Source organism: Thalassophryne amazonica, chromosome 19 (assembly GCF_902500255.1).
Source record: "Thalassophryne amazonica chromosome 19, fThaAma1.1, whole genome shotgun sequence".
NCBI classification, from domain to species: Eukaryota; Metazoa; Chordata; class Actinopteri; order Batrachoidiformes; family Batrachoididae; genus Thalassophryne; species Thalassophryne amazonica.
This window is the reverse complement of record NC_047121.1, coordinates 27,030,975-27,056,404: the sequence shown is the minus strand read 5'-3', so window position 1 is coordinate 27,056,404 and position 25,430 is coordinate 27,030,975. Positions and strand designations below refer to the sequence as shown.

Here is a 25,430-nt window from a genome sequence, read left to right as displayed (position 1 = left end):
ATTTAGTTTCTACCTAAATCTGAGCATTATAATGTAGGTTTATTTTTGGATCATGTTCCAAAATTACATCTCATTTTAATGAAGAGAACATATTTATTTGGGGGTGAATTCATTGGTAAATATCGTCTCCTCCCTTGTCGTCATTGTGCAAAAACACGCCGCGACTTTCCCCTCCAGCAGATAGATGGCGTTTGTCCAGATTGAACTTTTCCCAAGGTGTCCTCTGATCTCCTGTGTTTATCAGCTGGTTCCTTCGTTTTCTCTCTTCCTCAACTTTGTGTCTTTTTCTTTCACTTTCAGTCACTTGAGCAGGTCTACCACATTTGGCTCCCCTCTCCTCCCTCCGCGTCATACCCAGCATCCTTGCACAGCTCGGGGAAGCACATGTCTATGATGTGGCTACCAAATGTATTTCTTGGCATCACTTGAATTTCAATTCACGTGGGTTGAAATTGTTTCCACTCAAATTTTAATGATATTAAAAATGTAATGTTATGAATCCCTTATTTAAATGCTAAGGAGTAAAATTTTACTGGCACTAAAGAAGATTCTTTTTGTGACTTAAATCTGAAAAAAGCCCAAAGGCTGTACAGCTACTAACAAACAATGACTCCAGTATTAAAAATTTTAGTTTTTTGTTGGATCTTATAATTATGCACTTTAAGTGTTTTTTCCACTTCTTACACTTATGCCAGTTTTCTTATTAACTGGTCTTAAGTGCCTGTCAGTTTTGAGCAGACATCAGGTGGAGAGCTTTCCCTGTGGTTGCACGTTTGTTTACAATTTTGTCCTGTACAAGTTTTTCACTTTCACAATCCTTTCACAATATCCTGTGCTTGTCTGATGGTTCTGATTGGCCAAAGCGCTGGCACAGGGTGTGAATGGTTACTCCACTCCTGAATTCTCTTTCATTTAGCAAAGGTTATATGTAACTGAAGAGAGAGAGCATGTTTGGGTTTAAAGGTTGTTTATGGTCCTCGCTGAGCAGCCACACTGAACATCGGCACAGTGAGAAGACTGGGTCAGTGCATGAATGTAGTGAGGAATTATGAAATGATCCCAAAGGGAGCCGGACTCGAGTCATATTTGCGTTCAGATGTTGGTGAATCTCACTCAAATCCAGGTCCCCCCAGCATGCATAGATGTCTCGAAACTGGGGAAAATGGTTCTGCTCAACGCGGCTGTGTGTGTTGTAGTTCGAAATGTGACCTCTGTCCATTACAGCCCAAAGTCTGCCAGTGACCAGATTACACAATATTTGCCGCTGAACAAATGATTTAAATCTGTAACCAATCAGTTTTCTCAGTCTTTCACAGTGTGACAATACCTTTTTAAAATGAGTGTTGTTTATTGCAGAGACCCCTGATACAGTTTATTAATGAACAATATACAAATGGTTACTGGTTTGGAGGGCAGCATAATGGAATGTCACCCTGAGGGATAAATATTGCCAAAGGCCGCAAGCAACAAGTTTTATTATACATCTGTGTAGTTAATAAATTTATCTTTACAGTTGTGTGAAAAATTTGCTGTTGTTTCCCATTCAAACTCAGGATTCCCCATAATGTCAATACCCTTATTCTTAAGGTACCTGGATATCCCGTACCGTAGTGAGTTCATGGTACTGTGTTTCAGCCTCTGGCCATAACTTTTCTTGATACTTTTTGCGGTACTCACTGTTTTTCTTGGATAGAAGAGTGTTTATCCCATCAGTATCCACAGACGTAAACCTTCTGCTCTCCACCATGATGTCATGATGTAGAGGGAGATGAGTAGAGAGAGATAAGCAAAGGAGAGAGAGGCGAGTAGAGAAGTGGAGTAGAGAGAGAGCAGGGCTTGAAATAGTACGTGCATGCGCTAGTTTGTGCACGTATTCAAGCGGTGCACGTAATTTTATACTGCACTTGCACTGGTGCAAGTACGAGGTCTGTCAGAAAAGTATCGTACCTTTTTATTTTTTTCAAAACTATATGGATTTGATTCATATGTTTTTACGTCAGCCAAGCTTGAACCTTCGTGCGCATGCGTGAGTTTTTTCACGCCTGTCGGTTGCGTCATTCGCCTGTGGGCAGGCTTTGAGTGAGCACTGCTCCGCCCCTCTCGTTGTTGTTTCATTGCAAGGAAATGGCGGAATGATTTGGGCTTTTTTTCCATCAGAATTTTTTTCAGAAACTGTTAGAGACAAGCAGCTGGAAACCATTCAAAAGATTTACCTGTCTTTCGGTGAAAATTTTACGGGCTTCACAGAGAATAAGGACTGTTACTATAGCTTTAAGGACGTCCCACAATGGCGCACGGCACTGTGCTCCGAGCCACCATCGAGAGGCAGAAACCACCACATCATTTCTAAACAGATGGCTGTGTTGAGCTGGGACCGTCGTGAGCAATTTCTCTGGTTATCACAAGAGCTGGACATCAGCCATTTTCTGGCAGATTTCACTTTTAACAAGAGATTTTGTCATGGAAAGCTGCGTGGAGGCTTCACGCGTAAAGACCGATTCGCTGATCGAGCGAGACAAAGGAACACCTCCATTTTGGAGTGCCAGGGGACAAGTTGGGACATGCCTATCTTGGCTTTCAATGCTTACCAGCCCAGTGAGTATAAGAGAAATTGTGGAGAGCTGGGCAGGATTAAATAAGGAAAAAACAATTTCCAGTGTGTTGTCTTTGTCTTCCCTGCGTTTTATGACTCTTACACACGGAGCGACTTGCTGTGCTCTTTATGTTCGCACGCGCGCATGTAAACAAAGAAAAGAAAAAAACTGGCTGTGGTTTGTCTCTCTCTGCCCTCAAACTCTGTCATCATTGTGTTATAAACCAGTCACCATTTGTTTTATTATACATCTGTGTAGTTAATAAAATTATCTTTATAATTAGTTTGCGCACGCACGTGGGAAAAAAAAAACAAAAACTAGCGGCTGCTGTGGTTCCTTTACGGAACCAGGAGAGATCACTTCAAAGTGATTTTTTTTATTTTTTTTTTTTTATGTTCTGGCCATGATAATTTGTGCGCACGTTTTCCTTTGAGCTCATGAATTAATAAAACGTGTGCACAGTATCATGAAACGAGTGCACAATATAATAAAATGAGCGCACATTCTCTCCACATGCAAAACATTTTGCAGTGACACTTCCAGGGCTCCGTAGTTCCTCCCTCCCCCTCTCTCTCTCCTGAAACTGTCATAATTGTGTTATAAATCAGTCACCAGTTGTTTTATTACACATCTGTGTAGTTAAATAAAATAATCTTCACAGACGATACGCTTGCACACTCGTGAAAAAAAGGAAAACTGTCTTGCCGTTGCTGCTACTCTCCCCAGAGAGGAACAGTCTGACACATCAGAGGAGGAGTTTTAAGGTTGCAAGTAGGTTTAAAAAAAAAAAAAAAAAAAGAGAGAGCGATCACCCCTGCGCATGTGTGAAATGTTGCCCCGTTATGACAAAATCGGTCCACAATCACTCATTGCCCGAAATGGTGCAGAATCAGTCAATAATGTGGCTATTGCTGACTTTGGATGATTTATTGTGAAAAGTATTGGAATTATTACACGCGAATCAGCCATTCACAACAAAGGATTTCAGTCAGATGTATAATAGAGGCCTAGTTGTGATCATTGTTTGTCGTTTTTGCTTGCTTTTTTCATGAATCATGATCTTTCACAAATTAAAAAAATGCTGACATCAAAGAAAAAAGCATGACAACAAAAGTTTGACCTTTTTTTAATTTTAACTTTATAAAAACACATTTCATTTTCATATGTCTCAAGGCGGTCTTCTGCTTCCTGTTTGAAGAAATAAGGCTCATTTTATCTCATGGTTTGGATGCTCAGTTGATGTGTTTTATAGGTTTGTCTTGAACGCGCGTTTAACCAGCACAAACTTGATTGCACAAATTTGTAACAAGTGTTGTGGAATTGTCAGCTTGAGATAAGTTATTAGGTTCACTCAGCTCAGAATTCAAGATTTGTACCAGGCTAGATTGATCAGGCTTTGTGACGTACTTGTAGAAGTTGACCCAGGGTGGAGTTGTGTAATATGTGATTGTGTTCTCTGTGGCCCAGGTCCTTTATATAGCCAGGACCGGATCATGCAGGCGATGGGCAATGTGACGCTGGCGCTTCATCTGCTGTGTGAGCGGTCCAACCCCACATCACCATGGCTGCCGTACATTCGCAGTCTTCCTCAGGAGTATGACACGCCACTGTACTACCAGCAGGAGGAGGTGCAGCTGCTCCTGGGCACCCAGGCCGTGCAGGACGTACTGAGTCAGTACAAAAACACCGTACGCCAGTATGCGTACTTCTACAAACTCATACAGGTGGGCTCTTACACATCTAAACAGCTGCATTTACACAGAATACAATTGGGGGGGCACACGAGACTCCCCCAAATGTTACAGTTAGAAGAAAAAGCAACTCCAAACAATTTATTTATATTCTAGATGAGTTAACATTAGCATCTCACTGAGAGAATGAGCTTCATAACTTTGTCATAATTTTGAAAGTGTCATTCATTTGAGGTCTCAGTTCTTGCTGCCTAATCAGTATCCTGCAATTGCTATATTTATTTTTAAGTTTTTTATTATTATTATTATTTGGTTTGGTAGTGTGGAGCAATCATCGCACTTTGTTTTGAAATGAGCGCTAACCATGTGACCACAACAGTCTGCTGCCTTTTTCTCAGTTTTCTTGACATTATACTGAACATACAGTGAAATGTGTTGTGTATTTACTTAATATATGATCCTATTTACATGTTGGATGTTAGCTAGGGCTCATGGGCAGCAGGGGACGTGTGTTCACCCTGTAAGGAAGTGAGCTTTGCCAGAAGCAAACTCGTGACACTGTTGCTGAGACACACAACCACTGTGCCAGATTGTGGCTTTTATGGTTTCGAAATAGACCAACGGGAAATAGATAACGTCAAGGATTTCAGTTTGCACTTCAGAATAAGTTGGTTTTTAACATTGACCACATATTACAATGATGTAATTGTGTACAGAATTGTAAAACTGGCATATGGTACTCTCTGTCTCTATCTCTCACTATTACTCTCTCTGTCTCTATATCTATCTAGCTTTATCTCTATTTATCTTTATCTCTGTCTCTTATTATCTCTATCTCTGTATCTCTATGTATCTATCTGTCTCTATCTCTCTATCTATCTCTCTGTCTATCTGTCTCTGTCTCTCTCTAATTATCACTATCTTTTTCTCTCTGTCTATCTCTATATCTCTATCTCTGTCTATATCTATGTGGGGGGGAGGGGGCGGGGGATGGAATAGTTTGAGGCAGATCTGGATTGCACAAAATTTTATGAAACCTTCTTTGACCCATATTATTCTGTACGTTCTGAACGATTATGTCCAGGACAAGACGTGCATATGGTCAGAACCACATTACTGTTACCTTGCCTCTGAAATAATAATATAATAATAGTAATAATTAATAAGAATAAAACATGGTCAGTGAATGCTCTAATTGTTACTGTAGGCATTAACCTGATAAATCTGTAGTTGCTGTGTTGGAAGGATGCACTGAGTGCCATTCTAGTTATTTCTTTAAACTAAAGGCTGAATGTAAAATTATTTCTGTCTTGCCCTTTTGTAAAGTAGTGTTTAAAAACCAAACTTAAATCCTGTGCTTCCTTCGGTGTTTTGTTTGAACCACGTATACTGTGAGCCTGATTTGTGTCAAGATTCTTATAAGTCTTGATCAGAACTCTGCACTTTTTCATCTGATTCTTTAGCTATTTTTCACTACATGTTGGCATTTCTTTGTTCTGGCCTTTTGGTTCTAAACCTGGTCCCATAGTTGTTTTCTTATTTGTGCCATCTGGGTGTCAGAACGTTCCTGTTCTGTTTTGATGTATGGGCTTGAATAAATAATCGCAAAGATGCATGACAAATGTTTGACAGCTGCAACCTGGTAATCAAACTTAGAGTTTCTCACCCCTAATAGGTTGTACCATGGCTAAATGAGACAATACTTGATTAGTTTGACATCTGCCCACCAAATCAACACGACAACAAACAGCAAGAAGAAAATTATGGAATCACCGGCCTCGGAGGATGTTCATTCAGTTGTTTAATTTTGTAGAAAAAAAGCAGATCACAGACATGACACAAAACTAAAGTCATTTCAAATGGCAACTTTCTGGCTTTAAGAAAAATTATGGAATCACCCTGTAAATTTTCATTCCCAAAACTAACACCTGCATCATATCAGATCTGCTCATTAGTCTGCATCTAAAAAGGAGTGAACACACCTTGGAGAGCTGTTGCACCAAGTGGACTGACATGAATCATGGCTCCAACATGAGAGATGTCAATTGAAACAAAGGAGAGGATTATCAAACTCTTAAAAGAGAATAAATCATCATGCAATGTTGCAAAAGATGTTGGTTGTTCACAGTCAGCTGTGTCTAAACTCTGGACCAAATACAAACAACATGGGAAGGTTGTTAAAGGCAAACATACTGGTAGACCAAGGAAGACGTCAAAGCATCAAGACAGAAAACTTAAAGCAATACGTCTCAAAAATCAAAAAATGTACAACAAAATAAATGAGGAACGAATGGGAGGAAACTGGAGTCAACGTCTGTGACCGAACTGTAAGAAACCGCCTAAAGGAAATGGGATTTACATACAGAAAAGCTAAACGAAAGGCATCATTAACACCTAAACAGAAAAAAACAAGGTTACAATGGGCTAAGGAAAAGCAATTGTGGACTGTGGATGACTGGATGAAAGTCATATTCAGTGATGAATCTCAAATCTGCATTGGGCAAGGTGATGATGCTGGAACTTTTGTTTGGTGCCATTCCAATGAGATTTATAAAGATGACTGCCTGAAGAGAACATGTAAATGTCCACAGCCATTGATGATATGGGGCTGCATGTCAGGTAAAGACACTGGGGAGATGGCTGTCATTACATCATCAATAAATGCACAAGTTTATGTTGATATTTTGGACAATTGAAAGGATGTTTGGGGATGATGAAATCATTTTTCAAGATGATAATGCATCTTGCCATAGAGCAAAAACTGCAAAAACATTCCTTGCAAAAAGACACATAGGGTCAATGTCATGGCATAGGGTCAGTGTCAATGAGCAGATCTGATCTGATGCAGGTGTTAATTTGGGGGATGAAAATTTACAGGGTGATTCCATATTTTTTTCCTCTGCTTGGTCTAAAAAAGTAACCATTACTGACTGCCACAATCTTTTTTTCTTGATTTCTTATAGTGTTTCTTAAAGCCAGAAAGTTGCCATTTGAAATGACTTTAGTTTTGTGTCATGTCTGTGATCTGCTTTTTTTCTACAAAATTAAACAACTGAATGAACATCCTCCGAGGCCGGTGATTCCATAATTTTTGTCAGGGGTTGTATGTATGTATGTGTGTGTGTGTGTGTGTGTGTGTGTGTATATATATATATATATATATATATATATATATATATATACACACACACACGGAACATTCTGGCTCTGTAAAATGTACCACAAACAAGTTTTGAGGGGTGTTTGTGTGTTGTTTGAATCACCCCGTCTGTTGGTGAGTCTTGTAATTGTAACTTTGAAACAGTTTGCTTGGTTTCTGTTACATTTCAGTCAGAAATCTTCAAGCGGAGCTAACTGGACTTTTATGTGTAATTTGGTCAGATTACTTTGAAATATACTCAGTTAGTAAATATAAATTACATGGCCATTTTTGGAATTGGTAACATAATCCTTTTGGATTAATAAAGTAGCAGATCTGATACTTGGGAGTTAGTAACACGATCCTTTTTGATTTAAAAAAAACAACAAAAAAAAAAACCAAAAATACAAAAAAAAACAAAAAAAAAGTAACAGTCTTACTACTTTGTTCAGTATCCCTTCCTGAAAATGATGCACATCATTGTAAAAAAAAAAAGTGGACACAGCCCCAAATATTTTGTCTTTACCTCATAACAAATCAACTTTCTGTTATCAGAAAATTAGTGCGCCTTAATTGAGAGTGGTGACATGACGAGTCGGGGGAGAAAAAACAAAAAAGTCACGTGACTTGTGGTGCCATCTTGGGTTCAAAATACCATTGGCAATCTGTCTGCATGGAAATCCAGGTATTTTATTTATTTATTCACTGAAAATGCCGGGCTGCTGTGCATTTGGGTGCACAAATAGACACAGCAAGGGCTTCAAGATGTACAGATTCCATTCAAATACGAACACAAAAAAAAAAAAAAAATTGGGAAAATAAAGTCAGCTGTGTGGGATGGGAGTACCTTCATTAAAGTTTTGAGAGGTAAATTTATTGTTCCATGTTCAGTAAAATTCACCTAAACTGCCATCGTATGAACCAGATATTCGCATTCACCGGACAAGAAAGTCAATGTTTTTGTAATGTTTCCCATCAAATCAATTTTATTTATATAGCACCAAATCACAACAAACAGTTGCCCCAAGGCGCTTTATATTGTAAGGCAAGGCCATACAATAATTACGGAAAAACCCCAACGGTCAAAACGACCCCCTGTGAGCAAGCACTTGGCAACAGTGGGAAGGAAAAACTCCCTTTTAACAGGAAGAAACCTCCAGCAGAACCAGGCTCAGGGAGGGACAGCCTTCTGCTGGGACTGGTTGGGGCTGAGGGAGAGAACCAGGAAAAAGACATGCTGTGGAGGGGAGCAGAGATCAATCACTAATGATTAAATGCAGAGTGGTGCATACAGAGCAAAAAGAGAAAGAAACACTCAGTGCATCATGGGAACCCCCCAGCAGTCTAAGTCTATATCAGCATAACTAAAGGATGGTTCAGGGTCACCTGATCCAGCCCTAACTATAAGCTGTAGCAAAAAGGAAAGTTTTAAGCCTAATCTTAAAAGTAGAGAGGGTGTCTGCCTCCCTGATCTGAATTGGGAGCTGGTTCCACAGGAGAGGAGCCTGAAAGTTGAAGGCTCTGCCTCCCATTCTACTCTTACAAACCCTAGGAACTACAAGTAAGCCTGCAGTCTGAGAGCGAAGCGCTCTATTGGGGTGATATGGTACTATGAGGTCCCTAAGATAAGATGGGACCTGATTATTCAAAACCTTATAAGTAAGAAGAAGAATTTTAAATTCTATTCTAGAATTAACAGGAAGCCAATGAAGAGAGGCCAATATGGGTGAGATATGCTCTCTCCTTCTAGTCCCTGTTAGCACTCTAGCTGCAGCATTTTGAATTAACTGAAGGCTTTTCAGGAAACTTTTAGGACAACATGATAATAATGAATTACAATAGTCCAGCCTAGAGGAAATAAATGCATGAATTAGTTTTTCAGCATCACTCTGAGACAAGACCTTTCTAATTTTAGAGATATTGCACAAATGCAAAAAAGCAGTCCTACATATTTGTTTAATATGCACATTGAATGAATGCCATCCAGAGTAAGGATCTGGTTAGACACCATGTTTCTAAGATTTGTGGGGCCAAGTACAATAACTTCAGTTTTATGAGTTTAAAAGCAGGAAATTAGAGGTCATCCATGTCTTTGTCTGTAAGACAATCCTGCAGTTTAGCTAATTGGTGTGTGTCCTCTGGCTTCATGGATAGATAAAGCTGGGTATCATCTGCGTAACAATGAAAATTTAAGCAATGTCGTCTAATAATACTGCCTAAGGGAAACATGTATAAAGTGAATAAAATTGGTCCTAGCACAGAACCTTGTGGAACTCCATAATTAACCTTAGTCTGTGAAGAAGATTCCCCATTTACATGAACAAATTGTAATCTATTAGATAAATATGATTCAAACCACTGCAGTGCCTTTAATACCTATGGCATGCTCTAATCTCTGTAATAAAATTTTATGCGTCAACAGTATCAAAAGCAGCACTGAGGTCTAACAGAACAAGCACAGAGATGAGTCCGCTGTCTGAGGCCATAAGATCATTTGTAACCTTCACTAATGCTGTTTCTGTACTATGATGAATTCTAAAACCTGACTGAAACTCTTCAAATAGACCATTCCTCTGCAGATGATCAGTTAGCTGTTTTACAACTACCCTTTCAAGAATTTTTGAGAGAAAAGGAAGGTTGTAAAATGGTCCCTTGTAATAAACTCCGTATATAACAGATTTTGTACAACTGATTTTTTTCTCACATCAGATAAAATGTCCCGTCCAATTGCAGTGTATTTCCATTCAAAACCCTGAGCAGTCTGGATGTGCACAGTAACAGAGGTACAAATTAAAGTTCAGCTCTGACTAGGGCTGCTCGATTATGGAAAAAATCAGTATCACGATTATTTAGGTAAATACTGAAATCACGATTATTCAAACAATTATTTTTTTTTTTAGTTACACAGTGCATATTTATTCAGCATTTCTCTCTCAAAAAAATGTTAGATGTGTCACAGGACTGCTCATTTATGGAGTAGTTTTCTGAAGAAAAATCCTTGGAAATGTTTTTTGCTATTGTTTGTTTACCTCAGCATTTCTGATTACTGTTTAAAAAAGTTTAGAACACTTGTAATTAAAATAGCTAAATAAATCAAATGCTTATTTAGAAACCTTTCATCTGTAAATTAAAACCACCTGTTATTTCAGATTAGATAATTTCTTGTTTAACATAAGGAACCTCGGACATTTATTTTTAGACAAAATAACATGGAAATTTGTACACTTTTTTTTTTTTAAGTCTGGTAGATTATTTATCTTATTTCAACCAGAAAAACAGACACTGTACATAAATACAAATGTTTATTATAAATGCAGCAGGAAATAATTTAACAATGACTGCAGTGTGATTGTAAAGTAGGATTTCTGTGACATAAACCTCATGAATCATGATAAATTTTTTTTAATGGTCATTTCAACTTGTAATTTCGCCAAAATATGTAATTGCCTTTAATGTTATCAGGACAGTCATTTCTAAAATATGAATTTGAGCAAATAAGTGGAGAGCTTCTACCTGTGGAAATGTCTTTGGACTTTGATTCATGGACATTTTTAATGATCTGTTCATTTATTGTTAAAATATAAAATGAAACAGCTTTTTAAAAAATAATAAAATAGTTGCTGTTCAAAGAGCCTTTTATTTAGAAGCAGGTGATGTTATGCTGGATTCTCGGGACCAGATAAAGGTCTCTTCTGCAGCTTTGAACTCTTGTGGTTTTGCTGAAAGACACTTTTGTCCTATTTTGAAGACCAGAGATGTTTTCTTTCGACTGGACTTCGTGGTGTTCAGCTCATCAATGAAAGTTTGGTTGTCTGCACAGCAAATGTTCCTGATTAGGACAAATAAAAATTTCTTTAAATATAAAGAAACACTAAACAGTTTATATATAAAAAGGGAAAAAAAAAAAAACGCCCAAAAAATAAGTTATTTAAAGTTAAGCTTTTGTGGTGTCTTAAAAGCTGTAGCTTTATTTGGTAAAAATAAAAGACTGAACCATTTACAAATTAAAGCATTCACTCAGATCATCTGTGCTAAAAGGCTAAGCTAATGTTAGCCGATCATTAAGCCTTCAGAGCAGTTCAGTAAACATCATGTTTTATTTTTACATTATTCTCACCTCGATAAAGCTGCAGAACTAAACTCTGTTGGGCAAAGTGGGACTTCGCATATATCCAAAAAGTGGGAGATTTCGGCTGAGTGGGTTTGCTCCGTCACCCCGGCTGCCTGCCTCGCTCTACCCAGGGATGATGCCTGAAGGCCGGCTTCTCCGTGCGGGTCGGCCCACTGTCGCGGTTCGATTGATATCCCACCAAGTCATCAGTCCTCCCTCGGTCGGCGTCACTCTGAAAAGTAGCTGGAAAAAAGCTTCTCCCAGCAGGGTGATGGGAGAATCGTTCTACTGCTGTTTTTTAAAGCTTTTTTTGTGGTTCAGGCAACGCAAATTCAAGAAGGCGATCTCTAAACTTTTTTCAGGTTGTGGAAACAGCCAGTGTGACGTAGCAATCTCCGCCCCCTTGCCACTTTCGAAGCGACGCGTCTGACGTCATGCGTCTTGGGACACGTTGACGGATTGGCCTGATGAAAGGCCCTTAAATCGTTTCACTCGATTATACGAGTTTGGAGATCGTTTGATACAAATATCGATATCGCAATCGAAATTCGGTTAATTGCACAGCCCTAGCTCTGACACTCGCCGATTTGAGTAAAGTGGGATTGGAGTCATTTCCATAATTAAGTCCGACCATTTATTTTATTTTTTTTTCACACCATGCTCAGACTCGGACCTGCAGCCTGATGTGCACCTGTTAAATCAGACACAAAATGCTGTTATTTGATGCTTTCCTGCTTTTACTCCAGCTGCCATCATATTTTAATGAAGTGTGCACGCTGATTACAAAAGGATCAGGAACATCTCCAACTTTACGGCACAAAAGTGGAAAAAGAGGAAATTGTACAGCTTACCTTTAAATTGGAGGTGATAATTGTGGAAAGAAAAGTTTGTTGAGGGTCAAATTAGCCCAGAATAAACCATAATCCAGCTACGGAGAACTTTAAAATTGTCACATACTTCATTGCATGACACTAAGTTACAGCTGTGCAGCTGCATAAATCAGGCTTTACATTAAATAAATAAATCATCATATATTGTAAATTTGATAGCTTAACTATTTTTATACTTTATTTTGATAGCACCTGGATATGTTGCTGGTGCAGTGTCCCTTGGACACAGGGTGTATAGACTGTAGTGCTGTAGCATAGTTGTAGTTGCCTGCTTTGCATGTCTTCTCGCTTCCAGCTACAGCCACCATCTAGCTCCCTGGAGCAAAAAGGAGGCCGAGTCCGTAAGTCCTCCCTGATGGTTTTACACTGCTATGCATCAAGACTCTCACAGTGCCTCCTCGCGGTGCACCATGGCAACTGGGTACCTTGCGGCCCCAGGCTGATCAGTGAGGGATCTTGGAGCAGGTTGGATCACCAGAGGTACAGTGTGCAGGCCCACCGGCGTGTGGACATGCCCTGGCACTTACCAATCCAACCACCTGCTACCTTGTAGGTTGTGTCTCTTTAGGTAAAGGCTAGGAGAAGGTAACTCCAAAATCAAATCCAGCTGCTGCCTTGTAGCTCAATGCCTACTGGATAAAGGCTAAGGGAGTCAACCCTAACAGAAAATCCGGAGTGGAGCCCCGTTAGGCGGCCTGGTGCCACTAAGCATCATCCCGGCAACTCCTGCAGTTGACGTGGTGCCAGGAGTATCGGACCTTTCCCTTCCACTTGGACCACACCAGCAAAGCCGCGAGGGGAGACCTGCTGATTGGGCAACACAGGTCTTCCAATTCATGCCCAGGCCTGTGCCCTGGAGAGGACACTCCAGCTTCGTCCATCAAAAGATGAAGATACAACACGGGAAGCAGCAGTCACAAGTTATAAACTTAAACCCAATTGGCGTAGGGTTGAGTGCTAGGGGTTGCTTTCGACGGTAGAGGGAACTTCGGTTCCCACTGGACAGTTGCCGCCTGCCTCAAACTGGGCAGCCCCCGGTTGTCCTGAACTCACACAGGACATCACTGCTATCTCAGATGTTAGGAAAACACCAGCGATTGATAGGGAATTAGACCGAATAAATGTCGACATAGCTGCACTACAGGAAACTAGAATTGCAAACAGCGGATCCCTGAAGGAAGAAAACTACACATTCTTCTGGCAAGGAAAATCCTTCCAAGACCCACGGGAGCATGGAGTGGGGTTTGCAGTCAAGAACTCACTTCTGGCAATGATCGAGCCACCCACTCAAGGAACAGAGGCTGCTATCACTACGTCTGAACACAACAAACAGATTCGCCAATGTACTCTGTATCTATGCACCAACACTGACATCATCAGCTGAAGACAAAGATCAGTTCTATGATGACCTCAACACAGCTTTACAGAGAGTACCAGCAAACAAGTTTGTCATTCTCCTGGGAGACTTTAATGCAAGAGTAGGAAGTGACCACAACTGCTGGCCAACGTGCATTGGCCACCACGGCATTGGCAAGATGAATGAGAATGGTCAGCGCCTTCTGGAACTCTGTTGCCACCAAGAGCTGTGTGTCACCAACACCTATCAACAGAAGGAGCAACATAAAGTATCCTGGAGACATCCAAGATCAGGCCACTGGCATCAACTCGATCTCATCATCACTTGCAGAAGAGATCTTAACATCAAGGTCACCAAGGCATACCATAATGCAGATTGTGACACCGACCACTCTCTCATCTCTGCCAAAATCAATATTCGACCTACAAAGATGCACCAAGAAAGACCTAAAGCACTGCCAAAAATCAACACCAACAACACGTCTGACCTTTCTAAATCAGAAGAATTTGTGAGAACACTGGGAGGTGCACTGCATCCACCGGCAAACTCTACCTCAGAGGAGCTATGGCAGCATATCTGAAATACCACCTTTCAAACTGCACTCTGTGTCTTTGGGAAAAGAGAGAGTAAATCCAGATTGGCTAGACAAATACTGGCAAGAGCTGCAACCAGCTATTACAGCAAAGAGAAATGCCCTGTTCACCTACAAGAACTCGCCAACACCTCAGAACCTTGAAAAGCTCAGGGAAGAAAGACGATCAACAAAAAAGCAAAGCTAGGCACTATGCTAACCAATTCTGGATTGAACTTTGTGAAGACATCCAAACATCAGCAGAGATGGGCAACACCAGAAAGATGTATGATGGAATCAAGAAGGCCCTAGGATGTGCGCCAACCAAGACAGCTCCTCTCAAGTCCAAGACAGGAGACCTCATCTCTGACCCTGCAAAGAAAATGGAGCGCTGGGTTGAGCACTACCTGGAGGTATATGGAACAGGAAACACTGTCACAGAGCAAGCCATCAATTCCATACTGCAACTGCCTACACTAGAAGACCTAGACTACGAGTCAACCGAAGAGGAGCTCAACAAGGTCCTCAAGCAGCTGGCCGGTGACAAAGCTGCAGGTAGCGATGGCATTCCACCAGAAGTCATAAAGTGTGGCTCCTCAGTCCTGTTAGAACCACTGATTAACCTTCTCAAGCAGTGCTGGAGGGAAGGTTCAGTACCACAGGAAATGCGGGACTCAAACTGCATCAATCTGTACAAAAACAAGGGTGACCGCAGCTGCTGTGACTACTACCGAGGGATATCACTGCTAGTCACTGCAGGAAAAGCATTTGCCAGAGTAGCACTCTCTCGACTTCAAAAGCTCGCAGCTCGAGTCTACCCAGAATCTGTGTGGCTTTAGAGCTGGCCGCTCAACAATTGACGTGATCATCTTCCTGCGACAAGTGCAGGAGAAGTGCAGGGAGCAGCATAGACCCCTCTACATAGCATTTGTCGATCTGACCAGGCCTTTAACCTTGTCAGTAGGGGAGCCCTCTTCGGGATCTTAGACAGGATAGGATGCCCACCAAAGCTCCTTAGTGTTCTGCAATCATTTCATGAGAATCAGAAATGCACTATTATAGCTGATGGAAGTAAATCCAAACTGTTCAACCTCACCAGCGGCGTTAAACAGGGCTGTGTCCTAGCCCCAACTCGCTTCGGAATATTTTTCTCATGTGTACTACATCATGCCTTCCATGACCGCCCTGAAGGCATCTACCTACACACAAGGTCTGATGGCAAGATGTTCAACTTAGCCAGACTTAGAGCTAAGACTAGAGTACGTCGTGTTTTGATAGGTGAGCTGCTATTTGCCGACGATGCTGCCCTTGTGACACACAGCAAGCAGGACCTGCAGATCTTGGACAGGTTCTCTTTAGCCTGCAAGGAGTTTGGACTCACCATCAGTATCAAGAAAACTCAAATCCACAGTCAAGGAGTTGTTACATCACCTACCATACTGATTGATGGAGCACCACTAGAAGTTGTAGACAGCTTTACCTATCTGGGCTCAACAGTAACCTCCAACGCATCTCTAGACTTGGAGGTGAACACTCGCATTGCGAGAGCCACGGCCACCATGGCTAGACTAACTAAGCGAGCATGGACAAACTCCATACTCACAATAAACAGCAAGATCCATATCGGTGAGGCATGCATACTGAGCACCTTGCTCTACGGCAGTGAAACCTGGGCCACATATGCATCACCAGAACATCGTCTCAACAGTTTTCACCTACGGTGCCTCAGACGCATCCTGAACATAAAGTGACAGGACAGAGTCACAAAGTGCTAGAGAAGGCCAAGTCTGTTAGCATGCATACACTGCTATCTAAACGCAGACTGAAATGGTTGGGACACACGAACAGAATGGCTGAAGGCAGAATCCCCAAAGACCTCCTATACAGAGAACTGGCAGAGGGGAGACGTATGATTGGCAGACCACACCTCAGGTTCAAGGATATCTGTAAAAGAGATATGAAATCTGCTGGAATAGACTGGGAGACCTGGGAACAGCTCGCACCCAACTGGGACACTTGGCGTCATGCCATATTAACTGGAATAAAACATGCTGAGCTACAAAGAAGAACTTGCAACGAAGAGAAGAGGCAACGAAGGAAAAGAAGTCGTCCAAACTAGGGGCACAGACCATCGTCTCTCGAGATGGAAGGAGCCAACATGTTGCTGTATGTTGTTAAATGATAAAAAAAAAGTTAAACATTAAAGGTTCATTCAATAGTTCAGTGCAGTTGGAACCAAAATGGCGCCATGTTCTAAGTTGATGCCACTCTCTCAATTTAGGCACACTACTGAAAATTGCCATTCCCCCAAACAGATTACACAAATTGCAGTTATGTTCTTATGTTGCACAGTTTTACACTGAAAATTATTGATATTGCCAGGAATCAAAAGCATTTTTAATCCAAGTGGCACAGTACTGCTTGAGATTATCTTAAAAAAATAACTGGTTAAAGATTGACCTCTAGTGTCTACAGTGGTGTAGCTGAGTCTAGTTAACAGCATTGAATCAATGTTTTAATAATTTTAAGTTATCATTGTAATAATCAAAATGTAATAAAGTGCCACCCTTTAGTGTAACAGTCATCTGATATACATTTTTCCAGTGTAATCTTGTCTGATACAGCTGCCCAAACATCCAGGCTGGTTTGTGGTGGTGCATCATTGCTACATTCGTTTCTGTGCAATGCATTCAAAAAGCGCTGTTAATGATCTGTGAATAAAATAGACTTGTTACACATTTAAAGACTAGCAGTTAACGTAGTTTTTGAAGTTGCGCCGCAGATGCGCTGGTTGTTTTTTCTGCATCAGCATCACACTATGAAACAAAGCAAGACTGGCTTGCACTGTTGATCTGTGAGACTTGTGTTTAAACTGAATTTGTGCGTACGTTTGCTTTTAGAACATGCTTTGTGGTGTTGACGTCCTGCTAGCTACGCTGGCACTGTGCAGGTGAAAAGAAATGGAGGGGGGAACTGCACCAGTTTTAATATAGTGTAACTGATCTGACACAATTGGTCAAAAAACAAACAAAAAAAGTGTTTATTGGGTCAACTCCCACTGGGACATCCCGAGATTTAATCATGTCGGACCACCGTAAGAACAATTTAGCATTTGTCCAGACACACATTAACACTCATCAGATCACACACACTCAAGTTCTGATATTACTACGTCCACCGCATGAACCCAGTGACTGTGTGTAATGTGGCCAACACTCTCCTCCTCAGCACTACAGTAGCGGCCTGTAAATTTGAAAATCCAGGTTATGTGTTATGTGAGCACAGTGATTCCATGACCAATCCAGTTGTTGCCACCTTTTTCAATGTCACGTGCATGTGTTGTATACATAATTCTCGGTATGTGACGTCAGTGTAGACAAAAGAATTATAGCTACTTATATTCTGTAATATGACTATATAATGGTGATTCAATGTGAGCTGTTACTACTAACCCTGACTGCAGTACACTGACTTTGCATGACTTCATTGGAGCTTCTCGTATTTTCCATTGTAGAAGTCAGTTTTGTTTTTTTTTTTAAATGTAAACTAGTTTTGGAAGTCCTGCAACTTACGAAGGGCAATTGAGACGTTTTGAGCCTGACCCAGAAAAAAATAGGGGTGGCTCTCCACCTTTTGCTTTCTGACAAACTAATACAACCCCTGGCATAAATTATGGAATCACCGGCCTCGGAGGATGTTCATTCAGGTTGTTAATTTGTAGAAAAAAGCAGATCACAGACATTCAAAGATTCAAAGACATTTATTGTCATATGCACAATATAGAACATGAACATGTTCCCTGCACAATGAAATGTGTCTACTGCATTTAACCCAATCCTAATTGCCAGTAGGAGCAGAAGTCGCCATTAGGCGCCCGGGGACCAGCTCCAGATGTACATCCCTGCCTTGGTCAACAGCAGGGCTGAGCAAACCAACACCGACCCATAACAAAACACACACACAACACATGGCCGCCCGGTACATAAAACATATATATGAAAGCAAAACACAAGGGAAAAGGAGAAAAAAAAAAAAAACCCTCATAGCTGCTGCATTACACAGCAGCAATGAGGAAAAAAAAAAATCCCCATCAGCACAGAAAAACAATAATCACAGAGACAAAAACAAGGACACAGGACGACAACCGAGATTTGAAAGGACCAGTTTATCAGAACACTCCGGAGGCAGCCTGTTTGGCGCCGTCAACGGCCTTGTCCGACAATCCTGGAGGGGGAGGGAGCAGCCCTGCACAGTCTGAGCAGTCCTGAACAGTTCTAACAGAGCTGGAGAAGCTGAGGGGAGGGGGGAAGACCAGGGAGCGAGGCTTAAGTGTTGTTCTTCTGAGGAGGTTTTATCACAGCGACCTTGAAGTGCAGCTGTATTTGGGGAAGCCAAATGAATAGCCAGATTAGCAGACGCCTGAAAGATTCCACAGATCTGAGAACAGAGTGGCTCTCAATGCATCTGAATGTAGAATGTGGTCTTCACAGACGGTCATAGCGGGTTTCCAGGGCCGCAATCCTGCTCGAGATGTTTTCCGACGTGCGGTTAACCCCCGCCGACTGCGCAGCTACTGCCTTCCCAATCGAATCAATCATGTAGGGCAGCCTGGAAGGACCAATCAAAGCTGCTTCCACTTTCTTGATTTTTCGGTAAACCAGCAAAGTGCCCACTCCACACATCAGAAAGCCGGTCACCACCAAGCCGAATATGTACACATCTTCGACGTCCTCCACAGAAAGCATGTAAAGGCACATGACCTGCCATCTCCTCCACGAGTCCATCACGTAACCCATCACATGCGTCCCGGCAGAACAGGTCGGGTCCTCCGTCCCCGAATGTCTTGTAGAAAAAATAGTGTCAATTGCGTTCAGAGACCACTTTAACAGATCCATTTTTGTCATTTCCAGAAGAGCAAAGCTGCAGCCTCACAGACAACACGCCACAGAAGCAGGAGAGATAAGGAGGGAGGGAGAAGAGAAAAGTGCGTCCGTCTCGGTCGAGTGCAAGCTGGCAAAAAGAAAAAAAAAAAAAAATGACACAAAACTAAAGTCATTTCAAATGGCAACTTTCTGGCTTTAAGAAACACTATAAAAAATCAGGAAAAAAAAATTGTGGCAGTCAGTAACGGTTACTTTTTTAGACCAAGCAGAGGGAAAAAAATATGGAATCACTCAATTCCGAGGAAAAAATTGTGGAATCATGAAAAACAAAAGAACGCTCCAACACATCACTAGTATTTTGTTGCACCACCTCTGGCTTTTATAACAGCTTGCAGTCTCTGAGGCATGGACTTAATGAGTGACTAACAGTACTCTTCATCAGTCTGGCTCCAACTTTCTCATATTGCTGTTGCCAGATCAGCTTTGCAGGTTGGAGCCTTATCATGGACCATTTTCTTCAACTTGCACCAAAGATTTTCAATTGGATTAAAATCCGGACTATTTGCAGGCCATGACATTGACCCTATGTGTCTTTTTGCAAGGAATGTTTTCACAGTTTTTACTCTATGGCAAGATGCATTATCATCTTGAAAAATGACTTCATCATCCCCAAACATCCTTTCAATTGATGGGATAAGAAAAGTGTCCAAAATATCAACGTAAACTTGTGCATTTATTGATGATGTAATGACAGCCATCTCCCCAGTGCCTTTACCTGACATGCAGCCCCATATCATCAATGACTGTGGAAATTTACATGTTCTCTTCAGGCAGTCATCTTTATAAATCTCATTGGAACGGCACCAAACAAAAGTTCCAGCATCATCACCTTGCCCAATGCAGATTCGAGATTCATCACTGAATATGACTTTCATCCAGTCATCCACAGTCCACGATTGCTTTTCCTTAGCCCATTGTAACCTTGTTTTTTTCTGTTTAGGTGTTAATGATGGCTTTCGTTTAGCTTTTCTGTATGTAAAGCCCATTTCCTTTAGGCGGTTTCTTACAGTTCAGTCACAGACGTTGACTCCAGTTTCCTCCCATTCATTCCTCATTTGTTTTGTTGTGCATTTTCTATTTTTGAGACATATTGCTTTAAGTTTTCTGTCTTGACACTTTGTCTTCCTTGGTCTACCAGTATGTTTGCCTTTAACAACCTTCCCATGTTTGTATTTGGTCCAGAGTTTAGACACAGCTGACTGTGAACAACCAACATCTTTTGCAACATTGCATGATAATTTACCCTCTTTTAAGAGTTTGATAATCCTCTCCTTTGTTTCAATTGACATCTCTCGTGTTGGAGCCATGATTCATGTCAGTCCACTTGGTGCAACAGCTCTCCAAGGTGTGATCACTCCTTTTTAGATGCAGACTAACGAGCAGATCTGATTTGATGCAGGTGTTAGTTTTGGGGATGAAAAGTTACAGGGTGATTCCATAATTTATTCCTCAGAATTGAGTGATTCCATATTTTTTTCCCTCTGCTTGGTCTAAAAAAGTAACCGTTACTGACTGCCACAATTATTTTTCCTGATTTCTTATAGTGTTTCTTAAAGCCAGGAAGTTGCCATTTGAAATGACTTTAGTTTTGTGTCATGTCTGTGATCTGCTTTTTTCTACAAAATTAAACAACTGAATGAACATCCTCCGAGGCCAGTGATTCGATAATTATTGCCAGGGGTTGTATTTCTCAACTTTGCACCAAGCGAGTCAAAATGTCACACATTCTCGAGAAATGTTGGTATACTCCAATGCGATTTTTATATACCGAAAAATGACAGGTTTGTTTTTAATAATATTAATTCTGACTATTTATATAGGATTTTCCCAGGAGTCAAGGCACAAAACAAAATAAACTCCAATAAAAAAGGATAAATGCTAATTATAAAAAGTGCACAAAACCTCAAAGTGAAGGACTCATAAGGTGCAACTTATAGTCTGGTGTGTCTATGTATAATGAGAAAGAAACATTGATTTGTGGTCACAAGGGCAGAGCTCAAAATCACTGAAGCCTTCCGGAGAAAAGTATCGCTTGTAAAATGGAGGATTATAATTAATAGTTATCACAAGAAGGCAAAGGTGCAGGATTCCCCATCACCAACGAAGCAAAAATGTGGCGGGGAAGATAGTGTGATTGATAATGTAGTTGTAGTAGATTGTCTTTAAAATGACACTTGCAGTAGCTTTTCCTTCCTATAAATTGTAGGGAACATCAAAGCCTCATGAAATCTAAAAAAAAGTGGAAGATTAAAATACTTTGAAACAGCATAATTTCCCTGAAGCAGTAAATTATATCAATGTTAATTCAGTATTTGGTCTTCCTGTAATAGAAGGTGCAACAAAATGATTGGAAAAGAAGCGTGTAAATGATATTACTTCACTATACAGTAACTATTTGATGAATAAAAATGTTGCTGAATAACAGAGTGGCTACTTTATCAGGCTAATCGACCTCGTGGAGATAAAAAAAAAAAAAACTGCAAGGACTTGATTCTATTGTGTTCTTATGGCCAACCTTAGTCTGAATTAACAAAAACCATATGACTGCTTTTTTAGGCTCCCTCGCCCATTGATTGGTGCAAGTGGGTATAGAAAATGAATGACTGTTCTGTCAACATTCATTTGGTTGTTCCTTTCAGGCTGACATGGAGTATTACTCCAAAGTACAATATTTTACTGTAAACTGGTGAACACAGGAACTGATCTGTAATGACTTTTTTTTTAATTAATGTCCTCACCACCAGAACAATACGACACATTTTTCACAATTCTAATATAAATGCAAACTTGATGTGACATGAATCCATTTGCAGGATTTCAATGTCAGTCTTTTGTAATGGGTAAGCTGATACACAATCAATACAGTAATCTCAAAGTCTAAACAAAAATGTTCGGACTCCACATCCCTTCAAAGGCTTTAGTTGTCCTCCAGAATATTTAGCTGCTGTTTTTGAGGATGCATATGATCTCTTGATGTGTTCTGGTCATAATCGTAATCCGAACACACTGGGAATCAAGAACATGCTGTGCAAGTATCTCCGGTGGTTTGTGGATTATTTCTTAGGCATGTTTGCAACACGAGTTTTCTAAAACCTGATCGAACATTTTAGGGATATGTATTGGCTCTCTCAGCTTGAGATAAAACGTCATGCAAGCATGTTCATAAACGTGGCAAGAGGTCAGTCCTAGATTATTATTCTTCCAGAATTTAAGATGATCTTGCATTGTGCTGCAGGTGTTGTGAAAAGTGAGTGCTATGCTCTTTTGAACTTTGTTTCCCACATTTGTCAGAGGCAGTGGCAGCAAAAAATAGATTGCTGAGGAACCTGCAGTGCTCAGACATTACCAGACGAGGGTGATATTGAACCATATTTATTTTTGAAAGAAACTGGTGTTGAAGAACACAAAACACCTAATTTGTTCTTTATTATTTTACAGTGAATGTGATATTTGCCCCTTCCCCATAAAAGTAAAAAAAACTTCCTACGGGAATTGTACTAGTGCTAATTTAAAATGTGATATTTTACCAATATGTTCATGCTCACGGCCCACTAGGGGAACCTCACAGTCCATTGTTTGAGAGACTGACTTAAACCAGTTATGTATTTTAAGCAGTGCTTTGAACCTTTTTTTCCCCCCATCTGGTTTGTTCCAAACAAAATGGTATTTTAACATTTCTGGTTTTGGATTCCACACCAAAATTGAGGTTCCCAAACCGGTTAATAATGTTCCATGTCAGCTGTGGGACACTAAAACATTGTATATGCCAGACCTGTATGTGACACTGTAATACTGCCATGAAAAGCAGTAGACAGTAGAGTGCACTGTAGCAGGCAGCAGAAGCTAGAACTTCTCAAAATACTACACTGAGTAAAATAAAGGCTTTTAAGAGAAAGAGGGTCTGTGCTGATCACCTGAAATACACTTACTGTGAAGCAGTGTGTTGTATTTTTCGTTGCCTCAGATTTGCAGAGAACCCAGCGCAAACCCACTGCAGCCCATTGATTTGTTCAGCAGCAGAAGCTACAGTTCTCACAAGACCATAACAGTAACCCTAAAGACTGACCACAACCATAACAAGGCTATGCTATTTATAAATGTTAGTAATATGGCTACATACGAATAGCCGCTTCGAAAACCATTTACACACTGAGTAAATATAAAGTATAAATCCAGCCTGTTGCATCATTTCAGTTGGATTCGTCATCACAGCCTGACGAGAAGATGTTCTCGTTTTGGAAGAATGTATCTGGGATGTACTTTATTTCCTTATCGTGGCATATCCTGAAGAAACGCAGCATTTTAAAGGAAGTCCTGTAGTGTTTGTCTGCTCTGGGTCTGTTTCTCAACATAAACCAGAGAATGCCTGCGCTTTGTCCCAGCAACAAGAGAAATAAGTTATTTTAAACATTGAAATATATTCCCGCCAGCATCTGGTATCTTCAGCATTCTGCTCCTGATGAAAATAAATCCCATTTGACCCACAAAGACAAAAAAGCATAATGACCGGGATAAATGAAGTTTGTTTTTTTTGTTTTTTTAAAGACATCCGTCAATGTTTGTCTGCTCTGGGTGTATTTCGTGGCATATAACACGGGATGGCAGCGCTTTGCCCACCAACAACATCCAAAATAAGGCAGAAGTGAACTCACCGAGTTGTCCTCCTCCTGCTTCTGCTGCTTCTTCCTTTATTTGCAGTTTGCAAACCAACACGGTGTATTACTGCCACCATCTGTTTGGATGTCGAGCATTAATGGAGTCTGACATCCTCAGTGGGTCATTGTAAACTGAAAACTAATAACTGGATTAACTGGTTACCATTATTTTAAATAAACTGTTTTGTTCTGGAACGTTTTGTTTTCATTCCTAGCAAAATACCAAAAGTTTGTTTTTTCTTCCATGAACTGGTTCAAAGCCTTGGATTTTTAAATTTTTTTTTCTTTTTTTTTAATGGTATGACATGGTTTGAATATTTTACAGAATTATGAATATTAGTTGGGTTAATTAGCAGTTTTCCATTTCTTAGATATTTTAGGCACAGCAAATATACTAAACATTATTTAAACACAATTTAAATTTAAATGCTAGCCTCTTTGACAAATTTGATATTGAAGTGACTGTTTTTGTTCATAACTGACAGTGTACACAGTGCACACTGTATTTTATATAGTCTCCAGGGATCACTTTATCACCTTTGCCTGTGGTCAGAGTCCACCAGACATCCATCTTTAATTTGTCGATGCATCTTTGTGTTGTTGAATCCCCAAATGAGAGCAGCCAAAAGAAATAACGAAACGGCAGCGCATCTTATAGTACCAGACCGCCGAGGTACTGGTTGAGCGGTACAGAGGAATAACTTAAAAGTTTAGCTCTTAAAATGCTATTGCGTACGCACAACATAATTTGATCCCACGGTTTGACTGTGTGTGCGTGTGTGTGTGTGTGTGTGTGTGTGTGTGTGTGTGTGTGTGTGTGTGTGTGAGTGAGCAAACTTTTGGCAGCACATACTGTGGTAATTCATTCAGACTTCTGCACGCACATATCTCTCTGAGCAAACCAAATCAATTCTGTGGTCAGTAAATAATGTTCTACTTGGAGCAGCTCTCAATCTGGTGCATTCTATACATACTCAACATGGCACAGTGTAGGAACTAAAAATGTAGCTTTGTATATCATGTTTACCTCACAGGAGACTACAGCCCGTTCTGCAGCTCGTATCGTCATCATCCCCCTGTTCTGCAGTTATTTTGAAATGCACCATCTCCAAAATGAATGAATTGGCTATAACTTTTTCAAGGTCACTTGAGTTTAAATGTTATGTGACCACTATAAAGGTAATATATGACTTCATATTAGTGTTTCATGCAAGAGAACTGATCAAATCCAGGCTTGAGTCTCACATCTGCTTTCTAGTAAGCTGTAGTTTGAATGCCAGAGGTGTCTTGGTGGCTTCCCTGAGTGGTCACTCGAGGTTGGTGCAGTGGGCTTGTGACCAGAGTACAATTCTCTATCAAACAAAAGAATATTTTGTTCAATTACTTAGTCTTTGAAAATGGAAGGACTGTATAAAATTGCTGTAATTTCTGCATGGTAAATGGAATGTTTTTGTTAATCCCCATGAATTAAAGCTAAAA

The 25,430-nt window shown here is 40.5% G+C and overlaps 1 protein-coding gene and 1 long non-coding RNA gene across 2 annotated transcripts in view; one reads left to right on the top strand and one right to left on the bottom strand.

The window, feature by feature from the left end:
* The window catches only part of setd3 (SET domain containing 3, actin histidine methyltransferase), a 110,760-nt gene that overhangs the window by 34,800 nt on the left and 50,530 nt on the right, over positions 1–25,430 (top strand). The window contains exon 6 of the mRNA XM_034195571.1: positions 4,062–4,318. Within this exon, the coding sequence (XP_034051462.1) occupies positions 4,062–4,318 (257 nt within the window). The remainder of the gene's footprint in view (positions 1–4,061; positions 4,319–25,430) is intronic.
* Positions 4,244–19,022, bottom strand: LOC117532256. Its single transcript, XR_004566821.1, has 3 exons — positions 19,012–19,022; positions 11,640–11,648; positions 4,244–4,334 (listed from the first exon to the last, which is right to left on the bottom strand). It is a non-coding gene; the product is annotated as an uncharacterized LOC117532256 (long non-coding RNA).